At 49.0% G+C, this 14932-nt stretch overlaps 1 protein-coding gene across 1 annotated transcript in view; it reads left to right on the top strand.

Annotated features, from left to right (window-relative positions):
* The window catches only part of CUNH19orf38 (chromosome unknown C19orf38 homolog), a 42705-nt gene that overhangs the window by 2641 nt on the left and 25132 nt on the right, over positions 1-14932 (top strand). Inside the window, exon 2 of the mRNA XM_073587586.1 lies at positions 15-50. Coding sequence (XP_073443687.1) covers positions 15-50 — 36 coding nt within the window. The remainder of the gene's footprint in view (positions 1-14; positions 51-14932) is intronic.

Below are 14932 nucleotides of genomic sequence, written 5' to 3'. Positions count from 1 at the left end.
CTTTCTTCCTTCAGGACTGATTGTGATGGAGCTGCTCGTGGTGACATCAGGTAAGGTCACAGATTGAGAGGTCCGTAGAAAATCACTGAGACATATCCGATTTTGATCAAAATCAATAAAAAAGAACGGCACAGGACTCATTCCTTTGAAGGACCAGGGGGCACTCATTACAGGAAGAAGAAAGGCGATTCCAGGAGCTAAACAGGAAAGGGTTCTTTATAGTTAGAGCAGTCAGACTGTGGAATACCCGACCAGAAGAGATAGTAATGGCCGACACTATAACAGCCTTTATAGACGGCCGACAGCACATGTCATTGTGGGTTATAAATAATCTAGTGATAGAGAATGGAGCGCTGATGGAGAAAGGGAGAAGTCGATGGATCTAAGTATTTGCTCAACCTTTATAACTATGTAATTTGAAACAGGGGCCAAGAGTCGGGGGTTTTACTGTATGTTTTGGGTATGAATGTTAGTACGAGATGTGGGGATCAATAGAGGAGGATAATTGTGCACCATATGAAGGGGATTCTGGATTGTTCAGGTGTTTATATTCTGCTTTGTAGTCTAGTTAGGTGACTGGGTGGTGAAAGATCAACATAGGTGACATCGCACAATCACAGTCTGTAACCACACGTGTCCTGCCCATAATCTGTGTGTGGAGTTGAGAATTTGAAAAATACCGGAAGCGGCAAAAGGGTTCCTGCTCACATACATAGCATTCAGATCCACAAGAAGGCACAAAAATGGTGGATTTAAGATACATACAGACTATATAGAGCTATAACTCCAGAGCTGCACTCACTATTCTGCTCGTGCAGTCACTGTGTACATACATTACATTACTGATCCTGAGTTATAGTTGTGGCCAAAAGTATTGACACCCCTGCAAATCTGTCAGATAATACTCAGTTTCTTCCTGAAAATGATTGCAAACACAAATTCTTTGTTATTATTATCTTCATTTAATTTGTCTTAAATGAAAAAACACAAAAAGAATTGTCCTAAAGCCAAATTGGATATAATTCCACACCTAACATAAAAAAGAGGGTGAACAAAAGTATTGGCACTGTTTGAAAAATCATGTGATGCTTCTCTAATTTGTGTAATTAACAGCACCTGTAACTTACCTGTGGCACCTAACAGGTGTTGGCAATAACTAAATCACACTTGCAGCCAGTTGACACGGATTAAAGTTGACTCAACCTCTGTCCTGTGTCCTTGTGTGTACCACATTGAGCATGGAGAAAAGAAAGAAGACCAAAGAACTGTCTGAGGACTTGAGAAACCAAATTGTGAGGAAGCATGAGCAATCTCAAGGCTACAAGTCCATCTCCAAAGACCTGAATGTTCCTGTGTCTACCGTGCGCAGTGTCATCAAGAAGTTTAAAGCCCATGGCACTGTGGCTAACCTCCCTAGATGTGGACAAAAAAGAAAAATTGACAAGAGATTTCAACGCAAGATTGTGCGGATGTTGGATAAAGAACCTCGACTAACATCCAAACAAGTTCAAGCTGCCCTGCAGTCCGAGGGTACGACAGTGTCAACCCGTACTATCCGTCGGCGTCTGAATGAAGGGACTGTATGGTAGGAGACCCAGGAAGACCCCACTTCTTACCCCAAGACATAAAAAAGCCAGGCTGGAGTTTGCCAAAACTTACCTGAAAAAGCCTAAAACGTTTTGGAAGAATGTTCTCTGGTCAGATGAGACAAAAGTAGAGATTTTTGGGCAAAGGCATCAACATAGAGTTTACAGGAGAAAAAAAGAGGCATTCAAAGAAAAAAACACGGTCCCTACAGTCAAACATGGCGGAGGTTCCCTGATGTTTTGGGGTTGCTTTGCTGCCTCTGGCACTGGACTGCTTGACCGTGTGCATGGCATTATGAAGTCTGAAGACTACCAACAAATTTTGCAGCATAATGTAGGGCCCAGTGTGAGAAAGCTGGGTCTCCCTCAGAGGTCATGGGTCTTCCAGCAGGACAACAGGACAATTACCCAAAACACACTTCAAAAAGCACTAGAAAATGGTTTGAGAGAAAGCACTGGAGACTTCTAAGGTGGCCAGCAATGAGTCCAGACCTGAATCCCATAGAACACCTGTGGAGAGATCTAAAAATGGCAGTTTGGAGAAGGCACCCTTCAAATATCAGGGACCTGGATCAGTTTGCCAAAGAATAATGGTCTAAAATTCCAGCAGAGCATTGTAAGAAACTCATTGATGGTTACCGGAAGCGGTTGGTCACAGTTATTTTGGCTAAAGGTTGTGCAACCAAGTATTAGGCTGAGGGTGCCAATACTTTTGTCTGGCCCATTTTTGGAGTTTTGTGTGAAATGATAAATGTTTTGCTTTTTGCTTCATTCTCTTTTGTGTTTTTTCATTTAAGACAAATTAAATGAAGATAATACCAAAGAATTTGTGATTGCAATCATTTTCAGGAAGAAACTGAGTATTATCTGACAGAATTGCAGGGGTGTCAATACTTTTGGCCACAACTGTAAATCCTGTATTATACCCCAGAGCTGCACTCACTATTCTGCTGGTGCAGTCACTGTGTACATACATTACATTACTGATCCTGAGTTACATCTTGTATTATACTCCAGAGCTGCACTCACTATTCTGCTGGTGCAGTCATTACTGATCCTGAGTTACATCCTGTATTATACTCCAGAGCTGCACTCACTATTCTGCTGGTGCAGTCACTGTGTACATACATTACATTACTGATCCAGAGTTACATCCTGTATTATACTCCAGAGCTGCACTCACTATTCTGCTGGTGCAGTCACTGTGTACATACGTTACATTACTGATCCTGACTTACATCCAGTATTATACTCCAGAGCTGCACTCACTATTCTGCTGGTGCAGTCACTGTGTACATACATTACATTACTGATCCTGAGTTACATCCTGTATTATACTCCAGAGCTGCACTCACTATTCTGCTGGTGCAGTCACTGTGTACATACATTACATTACTGATCCAGAGTTACATCCTGTATTATACCCCAGAGCTGCACTCACTATTCTGCTGGTGCAGTCACTGTGTGCATACATTACATTACTGATCCTGAGTTACATCCTGTATTATACCCCAGGGCTGCACTCACTATTCTGCTGGTGCAGTCACTGTGTACATACATTACATTACTGATCCTGAGTTACATCCTGTATTATATTCCAGAGCTGCACTCACTATTCTGCTGGTGCAGTCACTGTGTACATACATTACATTACTGATCCTGAGTAACCTCCTGTATTATACTCCAGAGCTGCACTCACTATTCTGCTGGTGCAGTCACTGTGTGCATACATTACATTACTGATCCTGTACTGATCCTGAGTTCCATCCAGTATTATACGCCAGAGCTGCACTCAGGGATCAACACAAGAATACACTGGTAATGCAAACACGACTAACCCGGAAAAGACCGGTCACTACAGGGCCGCGGTATGGCCGACTACGGGTCCTTAATTACAACGTGTCACTTATCCTCTCTGACGCCCGGCAGAATACTGAGCTGGGCCCGGTCGATGACTATCTGGCGAAGACTTCGGGCTCTCCTAGGCCCAGGCGAGATGGGGGCACAGCAGGCCCCTGGGGAGTTCCTCGGCGTAGCGCCCCCCGGCGGAGGCAGTGCGGAGTCATCTGGGGGCTGGAGAATGGAGGCCGCAGCCCCAAGATGGGAACGGGCAGCGGTGGCCTCGAGTGGCTGCAGGCAAGCCGCAGTCGCAGCCCAGAGCTGCATTATGGGGACCGCGGGTGGCAACGGACAGGCCGCAGCTGTGCGCTGGAGTGCGGCGGCGGCGACCACGGCCAGCGGCGGGCGGGTGGCAGTGGGCAGGCCCCCTTCTTCCCATGGTGAGTCTCCCATCTGTCTCTCCTTTCGCTGCTCTCCTCTCTGGTCTCTGGCGAAGGCTCTTACTCTGGCTTCCTGGCGCCCTCTAGCTCCCGTGCCTCTTCTCTCCTGCTCCGTCGACTGCTGCTGGCGTCCCCAGCCCCTTTTATATAAGCTCCTCCCCCACCCTTTCTGGAAACAGTCCCCCTAGGAACCTTAGTGACGGCCCCAGAGGCGTAGCTAGGGTTTCGGTTCAGGAGGGGCGAAACTTCTGAGTGGGCCCCTAACTAGGTAACTGTGATTACAACTCGGTGACGCACCCTAATAGTGGATGTAGGAGATGACTGCGCTGTTACTGAAAATAATCCCTATATAAAGACCAACATGGATATTACCGCAATATGGTCAGTGGTAAATACCAGTCCTACAAAACATATGTGATTACTGCACAGGTATAGTTGGTGTCTTACCGCTGACATTCTTTCTGATGGAATCTGTCACTTTTCACGTCTTTTCCATCTGGCCCAGACCGACATGACAACTCCTCCAGCCACGGCTCTGCTACAGAGAATACAACAACGACACGTTTCACTTCTCATATTCCAGCCCCATCACCATGTATCCCCAACCTGCACAAACCACTCATCCTGCTGATACCCCAATGCTGAGTCGCTGCTGCCGTATGTGTCCCTATTACTGCACTTGATACCCCAATACTGAGCCTCTGCTGCCGTATGTGTCCCTATTACTGCACTTGATACCCCAATACTGAGCCGCTGCTGCCGTATGTGTCCCTATTACTACACCTGATACCCCAGTACTGAGCCGCTGCTGCCGTATGTGTCCCTATTACTGCACTTGACACCCCAATACTGAACCTCTGCTGCCGTATGTGTCCCTATTACTGCACCTGATACCCCAATACTGAGCCGCTGCTGCCGTATGTGTCCCTATTACTGCACTTGATACCCCAATACTGAGCCGCTGCTGCCGTATGTGTCCCTATTACTACACCTGATACCCCAACACTGAGCCGCTGCTGCCGTATGTGTCCCTATTACTACACCTGATACCGCAATACTGAACCTCTGCTGCTGCCGTATGTGTCCCTATTACTACACCCGATACCCCAATGCTGAGCCGCTGCTGCCGTATGTGTCCCTATTACTGCACCTGATACCCCAATGCTGAGCCGCTGCTGCTGTATATGTCCCTATTACTGCACCTGATACCCCAATACTGAGCCGCTGCTGCCCTATTACTGCACCTGATACCCCAATACTGAGCCGCTGCTGCCGTATATGTCCCTATTACTGCACTTGATACCCCAATACTGAGCCGCTGCTGCCGTATGTGTCCCTATTACTACACCTGATACCCCAATACTGAGCCGCTGCTGCCGTATGTGTCCCTTTTACTACACCTGATACCGCAATACTGAGCCTCTGCTGCTGCCGTATGTGTCCCTATTACTACACCCGATACCCCAATGCTGAGCTGCTGCTGCCGTATGTGTCCCTATTACTGCACCTGATACCCCAATGCTGAGCCGCTGCTGCTGTATATGTCCCTATTACTGCACTTGATACCCCAATACTGAGCCTCTGCTGCTGCCGTATGTGTCCCTATTACTGCACCTGATACCCCAATGCTGAGCCGCTGCTGCCGTATGTGTCCCTATTACTGCACCTGATACCCCAATGCTGAGCCGCTGCTGCCATATGTGCCCCTATTACTGCACCTGATAGTCCAATACTGTGCCGCTGCTGCTTTATATGTCCCTATTACTGCACTTGATACCCCAATACTGAGCCACTGCTGCCGTATGTGTCCCTATTACTGCACCTGATACCCCCTATACACACACAGCTCTGCTCCGTACACCTTGTACACAGGCAGCTTTGTTCCATACACCTTGTACACATGCGGCTCTGTTCCGTACAACTTGTACACACGCAGCTCTGTTCTGTACACCTTGTACACACGCACCTCTGCTTCGTGCACGCTGTACACAAGCGCCTCTGCTACGTACACGCTGTACAAACGCGGCTCCGCTCCGTACACCTTGTACACACCTGGCTCCGCTCCGTGCACTTGTACACATGTGGCTCTGCTCCCTACACCCCGTACACACTCGGCTCTGCTCCGAACACGCTGTACACATGCGGCTCTGCTCCGTACATGCTGTACACATGCGGCTCTGCTCCGTACCCACTGTACACATGCGGCTCTGCTCCGTACACGCTGTACATATGCGGCTCCACTCCGTACACCTTGTACACACACGGCTCTGCTCCGCACACCCCGTACACACGTGGCTCCGCACCATACACCTCGTACACATACGGCTCCAATCCATACACATTGCACACACGGCTCCACTCCGTACACCCCGCACACACCCGGCTCTGCTCCGTACACCCGGCACACACACGGCTCTGCTCCGTACACCCCATACACACACGGCTCTGCTCTGTACACCCCGACCCGTACACACTTGGCTCCGTTCCGTACACAAACGGCTCCGCTCACCCCATACACACGCGGCTCCGCTCCTCTGTACACCTCATACATGCATATCTCTGCTCCGTACACCTTCTACACATACGGATCCGCTCTGTGCACCTCATACACACACAGCTCTGCTACTGTACATCCAACCTGTAAACCCCTCCTGAGCCCACACAGGAACTTACTTCACCTCATCCAGCACCATGACAACCAGCACAGCAGAGCCCTGCAGCCGCTGAAGCCCCTGATCATGTGACTCATTGACTCCGCCCCTCCCGTGACCTCATCAGAGGTCCTGTGCGCACAGAATAGCCCAGGATGACATTGCTGGCTGTGAGTGGGGGGCGCACTGCTGGCACCGGGGCCCCCCACCGCCTTCTTAGGGGCCCATAGCGGCCGGGCAGCAGAGTAGGGAGATCGATTCTCCCTGCTCTGCCGCAGAATGTAACTGTATGGGCGCGCTGTGCACACCGATAAAGTTACAGTAGCGTAGCTCTGGTGGGCCCCCTCAGAGCTCTGGGCCCGGGGCGACCGCCCCCTCTGCCCCCGCCCCCCCCGGTAGCTACGCTACTGGACGGCCCCCTTGATCCGGCCCGGACACACAACGGGGACTCCTTCTCCTACACTCCCCCATCCTGTATGCTCGCCAGTCCTCGGGCGAGGGCTTGGGGCGGGCTGGGTTGGCTTTTCGAGACGAAAGTCTCCTCTGCCATATGAACTGATCCTGTTCGTAGTGTTCAGGGGGTTTGCCAGCTGTTAACTGCTCGGAGCGTCTTGGTTCGACTGTGGTGGAGTCTTCTGTGGCGGTGGAAGGTGGCAGATCGGTCGGACCTGGCGGGTCGACTGGGTCCGCCGGGATATTGTTATTCCTTGAAGTGTCCGTTTGCACTGCTGGGAGGTCTTCTTCGTCGTCCTCATCCCAGACTGCTGGCAGAGGTTCTGAGTCCTGAGGAGTGGGCTCGGTGGAAGTACAGGGTCGTAACATATTACGGTGCACGGTATCGGTAGGGAGGCCTCCGTCTTTTTCAGGTTGTATTTCGTACACTGGCCCGTTGGGGTTTACTCAGCACAACACTCGATATGGACTCTCTTCCCAGCGGGGCTCCAGCTTGTTCTGCGAGCGCTGATCTTGCACGAGTACCCGATCCCCGGCCTGGAGGTCAATGGGCCGAGGCAGAGTCCCCCTGGATGCTCCAGGTCCTGGAGTTTTGTATGGATGATTCGGTGTAGGGTTTGTAGCCGATGCCGGTGGTTCCGGACCCACGACAAAACCCCCATCCACGGTTGTTGTTCTTCCGGATTCAGTTCCACCTCCGTGATCCCCTTGCCTTCCCAGCCGAATAGCAGCAAGTACGGGGTGTAGCCGGTGACTCGGTGTACCCGGTTGTTATAAACCCAGACTAATTCAGGGTTGTACTCAGGCCAACGGGCCTTCCAGTCGCCCTCCAGGGTGCATAACATTTGGATTAGCGTCCAATTGAATCATTCGCAGGCCTCATTCCCCTGTGGATGGTACGGAGTGGTCCGGGATTTATCAATATCATAGAGACGGTGTAGTTCTTTCATGACCTTTCCCAGGAAACATGACCCCTGATCTGAGTGTATTCGTTGGGGGCAGCCGTAAACTTGGATAAAGTTTTTGCAAATCGCGTAGGCGGCTGACTCTGCAGTTTGATCTCGGGTAGGGGTTACCTGTCATGATCCAGGTTGGATATGACAGAGAAAATGCACAAGTAACCTTTTTTTTCCTTTGGCTGTGTGCTCAAATTTGGTTTCAGTTCTAGTTTCCCCCCGGTGGCCATTAGGGTTATTGCACTTTGGTTACTTTAGTTTTGTGCACGTAATTATAAAACAGGTGTGATTGCTCTATAAAAGAGTGTCAGGTGTGGTAATCACTGTTGGTGATAGTCCTCAGTTACAAGCAAGCCTGGGTGAAGGATGGAGCTGAAGGAGAGTCCCGGGCAGCTCAGTGAGAGTCCTGGAGTGGCAGCTGTTGTGTCTGCGAGGAGGGCTGGCATGGCTTGGTGGAGTTGCAGCTATGGTGTCAGCAAGGAGTTCTTGCATGGCTTGGTGGAGTGGCAGCTATGGTGTAGAGCTGCACTCACGATGCTGGACTCGGTTGCTGGAAAGCCTGACTCAAGATGCTGGACTCTTTTGCTGGAAAGCTGGACTCATATGCTGAACTCTGTTTCTGGACAGCTGCACGCAGGTAGTGGACTCTGTTTGCTCCAAGGCTGCACTATGGTGTTGGATCCGGTCGGAGGAAAAGATGCATGCAGGTGGTGGGCTCTGTTGCTGGGAGCGAAAGCAACAGAGCAAAGCTAAGTGGTGTTTCCCTGTTTTGTCTCTTTTCCTTATGTGTGTTTTATTGCAGTGGTGGGATTAGTTTCCGCACCGTCCAGTTCACTAGTGAGGGTTTAGGCGCAGGGCGAGTCAGGGTTTTTAGGTTCCTGAGCGGCGCCCGGTGCGGAACAGGCCTAGGGATCGGTAGGAGTGTAGAGACACTGACTCAGGGGAGTGCAGGAGGTCTCCATACCCCCGTTCCCTATCGCAGGGCCCACCATTGTTTTTGTTACCCAGGTTTTCCCTTTTATTGTTTAAATTCGCCTTACTGGAGGCGGGGTTTCCAGACATACGTGTATTTCCAAAATTCGCCTGTTGGAGGCGGCGTATCCAGCTGCACGTTTTATTATTTAAATTCGCCCAACTGGAGGTGGTGTATCCAGGGTCACGCATGTCATCTAAATCCGCCCTGCTGGAGGCGCTGTGTCCAGCCACGCGTGACCATGACATTACCAAGGTGAATTTGGTGAAATGGTCCACCATGACGAGACAATGTTCATACCCCTGGTGTGCGGGGCCAATGGTCAAATAGTCAATCATCAAGAGTTCGAGGGGTGCTGATGTTACTATTGTCTGTACTGGGGCCCGTTGTGCGGGTGGTTTAGCTAGCTCGCATAGGCGGCACGCCCGGCAAGCCTCTTCCACTGCGGTTTGCAAACGAGGATGGTAAGCCATTTGCTGTAACCACTGAAAAGTCTTTTGAGCCCCAAAATGAGCCCCTTTTTCATGGGCTTTTTGAGCTAGTTCACAAAGTTGGGCTCTGGGTACGACGACTTGCCATGCTGTTGCTGATATCGTCCGCGATACTGTTTTGCGGTACAATAGTCCCTTCCTGATTACTAATTTCTCCCATTGATGTAGCATTAACAACGTGTCCTGAGTCAAGGTCTACCTCTGGTGTTGTGAGTTCATTTTCCCCTTCACTACTGAGGCCCGAGGAACTCCCTCTTCTGGTGAAGAAAGGTAGTGAGCCTGATTGTCAAACACCTGGGGCTGATGATGATGACTGGCTGAGTGGAGTTAATGACTGGATATAAGGCTGCCGCCGCCCTTCTGGCCTGTGGGTGATTTCTCTGTGGACTTCTAGGAAACCAGTCTGATTCCTGCTCATCTAAAGCTAAGATTTCTGCTTTGCCTTTTTGCATTAGTGTTTTGTTTTCCTTGCTTTTCTGGATTCTTCCATTCCCTGCTGGGGTTAGCTGAATCTCCTTTTGCCTGTAAGCTCTGTCTTCAGAATATTCCTGAGTACTGACATAGCTTTTTTGAAGCCTAGCGTCTTCAGGGCCTTTTTTACTGTCAGTTTGTTGGCTCTTATTTTCATAGGGTTTTTCACGGATTGCAGACAGCAGCCTTCCTGTCCTTTCCTATCTAAGCTAGCGTGGGCCCCATCTATGCTCAGTCTATCTTTCTGTCTGTGTTTTGTTCTTTCTTCTTGCTTCACCGTCATTATATGTGGGGGGCTGCCTTTTACTTTGGGGTCTGCTCTGGGGCAGTTTAGATTTCCCTTTCTGTCTTTAGGCTATGTAGTCCTCCGGCTGTGATCGAGGGGCCTAGGGCATCGTAGGAGCCCCACACGGCTACTGCTAGTTGTGTTGATAGGTTCAGGGGTCTGCAATCTGATAGCTGCCAACTTCTCTGGTTTTCTGGACTTAGCTAGCATTTCTATTTTTGCCTCCTACGGTGACTCAATCATAACACTCTGGGAGTCGCTAGGTATTTTGCCAGTGGCTACCCATTGGCGCAGGGCCCCAATCTCTCCATCTTCTTGCTGTTGCTGGATCCATTTATCACGGGACTGTTCTAGCATGCCCCATGGGAGTCCTATATGGGATTGTTCTTGTGTGGTGGCTGTGAGTCTGGCGGGGGCCAGAGCGAATGGCATCTCCTCTCCTTCTAGTTCGTCGTCTTGGCTTTGCCCTGGGGTTGTGCGCCGGATCCTGGAGAGGGCGTCAGCATGTACATTCCTTGCCCTTTTATAGATGATCTTGTACTTGAACTTGGCCATCTGGGCCACCCATCGTTGCTCCAGAGCCCTTAATTTGGCATTTTTGAGGTGGGCCAGCGGGTTGTTGTCAGTCCGTACCACCACCTCGGCGCCCGCCAGGTACTATGCGAACTGTTCCGTCATGGCCCACACTACTGCAAGGAGCTCGAGCTTAAAGGAGCTGTAATTGTCGGGATTATGATCGGAGTGGTGGAGTGATCGACTGCCGTAAGCGATCACTTTCTCCCGGCCATCTTGGACTTGTAACAATACAGCCCCCAGCCCGTGGAGGCTCCAGTCAGTGTGCAGTATGAACAGCTGCGAGAAATCCACATAAGCTAACACCAGGGCGTCCGAGAGTGCGGCTTTGAGATCTCGGAAGGCCTCTTCTTGCGGTTCTTGCCACTGAATCTTCCATCCATTCGCTCCGTCCAGTTCCACAGCATAGTATTGCTGCCGGAGAACCTGGGTAGATTGCTCAGCATAGCCACCAAGGATAGGCTGGGCCAGGGCCCACCATTGCCCCCCTGGCCCACATCATCTCCGCTCATGCTCGGAGACTGCATCCTGCCGACTACGCCAAATGTAGTACTTGTAGGTACGCGGGATGCAGTGACGAGACGTGAGACGGTTTGAACTTCAAAGTGTAACTTTTATATATATATATATATATATATATATATACACTCACTGGCCACTTTATTAGGTACACCTGTCCAACTGTGTGTTAAGACTTAATTTCTAATCAGCCAATCACATGACGGCAACTCAGTGCATTTAGGCATCTAGACATGGTCAAGACAATCTCCTGCAGTTCAAACCGAGCATCAGTATGGGGAAGAAAGGTGATTTGAGTGCCTTTGAACGTGGCATGATTGTTGGTGCCAGAAGGGCTGGTCTGAGAATTTCAGAAACTGCTGATCTACTGGGATTTTCACGCACAACCATCTCTAGGGTTTACAGAGAATGGTCCGAAAAAGAAAAAAAATCCAGTGAGCGGCAGTTCTGTGGCCGGAAATGCCATGTTGATGCCAGAGGTCAGAGGAGAATGGGCAGACTGGTTCGAGCTGATAGAAAGGCAACAGTGACTCAAATTGCCACCCGTTACAACCAAGGTAGGCAGAAGAGCATCTCTGAACGCACAGTGCGTCGAACTTTGAGGCAGATGGGCTACAGCAGCAGAAGACCACACTGGGTACCACTCCTCTCAGCTAAGAACAGGAAACTGAGGCTACAATTTGCACAAGCTCATCGAAATTGGACAGTAGAAGATTGGAAAAACGTTGCCTGGTCTGATGAGTCTCGATTTCTGCTGCGACATTGGGATGGTAGGGTCAGAATTTGGCGTAAACAACATGAAAGCATGGATCCATCCTGCCTTGTATCAACGGTTCAGGCTGGTGGTGGTGGTGTCATGGTGTGGGGAATTTTTTCTGGGCACTCTTTGGGCCCCTTGGTACCAATTGAGCATCGTTGCAACGCCACAGCCTACCTGAGTATTGTTGCTGACCATGTCCATCCCTTTATGACCACAATGTACCCAACATCTGATGGCTACTTTCAGCAGGATAATGCGCCATGTCATAAAGCTCGAATCATCTCAGATTGGTTTCTTGAACATGACAATGAGTTTACTATACTCAAATGGCCTCCTCAGTCACCAGATCTCAATCCAATAGAGCATCTTTGGGATGTGGTGGAACGGGAGATTCGCATCAGGGATGTGCAGCCGACAAATCTGCGCCAACTGTGTGATGCCATCATGTCAATATGGTCCAAAATCTCTGAGGAATGCTTCCAGCACCTTGTTGAATCTCTGCCACGAAGAATTGAGGCAGTTCTGAAGGCAAAAGGGGGTCCAACCCCTTACTAGCATGGTGTACCTAATAAAGTGGCCAGTGAGTGTATATATATATATATATATACAGTAGATGCCTATAGGGGCTATCTTGAGCAACCAAACAAACTAACAATAATTGTCCTTGCAGGGATCAACACAAGAATACACTGGTAATGCAAACACGACTAACCTGGCCAAGACCGGTCACTATAGGGCCACGGTATGGCCGACTATGGGTCCTTAATTACAACGTGTCACTTATCCTCTCTGATGTCCGGCAGAGTACTGATCGGCGATGCTTCGGCGTTTCAGCCGCTGGGCCCAGCCGATGGGGATCTGACGAAGACTTTGGGCGCTCCTAGGCCCAGGCGAGACGGGCCACAGTACCCCACAGCCCTGGGAGGGCGACCCACTATGCTGGGTTATATACTATGCTGGGCTCTATACTATGCTGGGCTATATACTGTGCTGGGCTATATACTGTGCTGGGCTATATACTATGCTGGGCTGTATACTGTGCTGGGCTATATACTATGCTGGGCTGTCTTCACCATGGTTTTTTAACCTGTATCCTGCGTTTGGATTTTTATGAAGATTTCTCAATAAAATTTCTATTTTTAAGTAAGAAGATGTGCTGGAATATTTGGATTTTTGTGCTGGGCTATATACTGTGCTGGGCTATATACTGTGCTGGGCTATATACCATGTGGTGCTGGGCTATATACTATGCTGGGCTATATACCATGTGGTGCTGGGCTATATACCATGCTGGGCTATTTACCTTGTGGTGCTGGGCTATATACCATGCTGGGCTATATACCATGGTAGGCTGTGCTATATACCTTGTGGTACTGTGCTATATACCATGGTGGGCTGTGCTATATACCATGGTGGTGCTGTGCTATATACCATGGTGGTGCTGTGCTATATACCGTGTGCTGCTGTGCTATATACCGCGTGCTGCTGTGCTATATACCGTGTGGTGCTGGGCTATATACCATGTGGGGCTGGGCTATATACCATGTTGTGCTGGGCTATATACTATGTGGCTGTGTAATATACCAAGGGGGGGTACATTTTACATTATAATCTATGGGGGAGGCTGTGTTATATAATATGGGGGGTTACATTATATTCTATTGGGAGGTGGGCTGTATTTTCTATTTGGGGATATATTATATTCTATGGGGGGGCTGTATTATATTTATTATACGGTATTCTATGGGGGTGATTGCATCTTACTCTATGAGGGGGCTACATTATACTATATGAGGAGGCTACATTGTATTCTACGGGGAGGCTGCATTATAATCTGTGGGGGGCTAGATTATATTGTATGGGGGCTTTATAATATTCTATGGGGGCTGCATTATACTATAAGAGAAGGGCTACATTGTATTCTATGGAGGGGCTACATTATAATATATAAGGGGCTGCATTATACTCTATGAGGGGGTTGCCATATATTCTACGGAGGGGCTGCATTATATTCTATGTGGGGTTACATTATATTCTGTGGAGTGGCTGCATTATACTCTGAGGGGTAGCTGCATTATGCTCTAAGGGGTGGCTGCATTACACTATAAGAGGGGGGCTGCATTATATTCTATGGGGGTTACATTATATTGTATGGCGGGGCTGCATTATACTCTGTGGGGTGGCTGCATTATGCTATATGTGGGCTGCATTATACTGTATCGAGGACTATGGGGAATACATTATATGATGAACTATGGTGTGCATTATATGATGGGAAGTGAATTGTACTACATGGATGAATATGGCGGGGCATTATACTATATGGAGCACTATGAGGAGTGTATTATACTATATGGAGGACTGAGCAGTGTATTTTAATATATGGAGGACTATGGGGAGTGTATTATACTATATGGAGAACTGAGTGAATTTTAATGGAGGGCTATGAGGAGTGTATTATACAATATTGAGGACTCTGGGGAGTGTATTATACTATATGGAGGACTATGGGGCACATTATATTATATGGAGGACCATGGGGTATAAACTGTAGATGTGCTGCTGATAACATGATACTGTATGGTGATCTGTTAGTGATCCATTAATGATGGTTCTGTCCCCATCATTCATTCTCAGACGGTGGAAAGATGCCGGGAAACAAGTGTTGAACGACTTCAATATTGTCGCTCACACTCATTTAGCGGCCTGAACTCAAAGCACGTAAATACAACCGAAATGCTTCTGTGTGATGTGCAATATGTTAGCTTTTGGGGCCACATTTTAATCTTTGCCTAAAACCGGCCCTGGCTGCACTCACTGTTCTGCTGGTGCAGTCACTGTGTACATATATTACATTACTGATCCTGCATTGATCCTGAGTTACATCTTGTATTATACCCCAGAGCTGCACTCACTATTCTGCTGGTGCAGTCA

This window comes from Dendrobates tinctorius, unplaced genomic scaffold (genome assembly GCF_039654945.1).
Source record: "Dendrobates tinctorius isolate UK_male_01 unplaced genomic scaffold, ASM3965494v1 ptg000099l, whole genome shotgun sequence".
Taxonomy (NCBI): Eukaryota; Metazoa; Chordata; class Amphibia; order Anura; family Dendrobatidae; genus Dendrobates; species Dendrobates tinctorius.
Note: the sequence above shows the minus strand (reverse complement) of the source record. Positions and strands in the feature narration are given on the sequence as shown.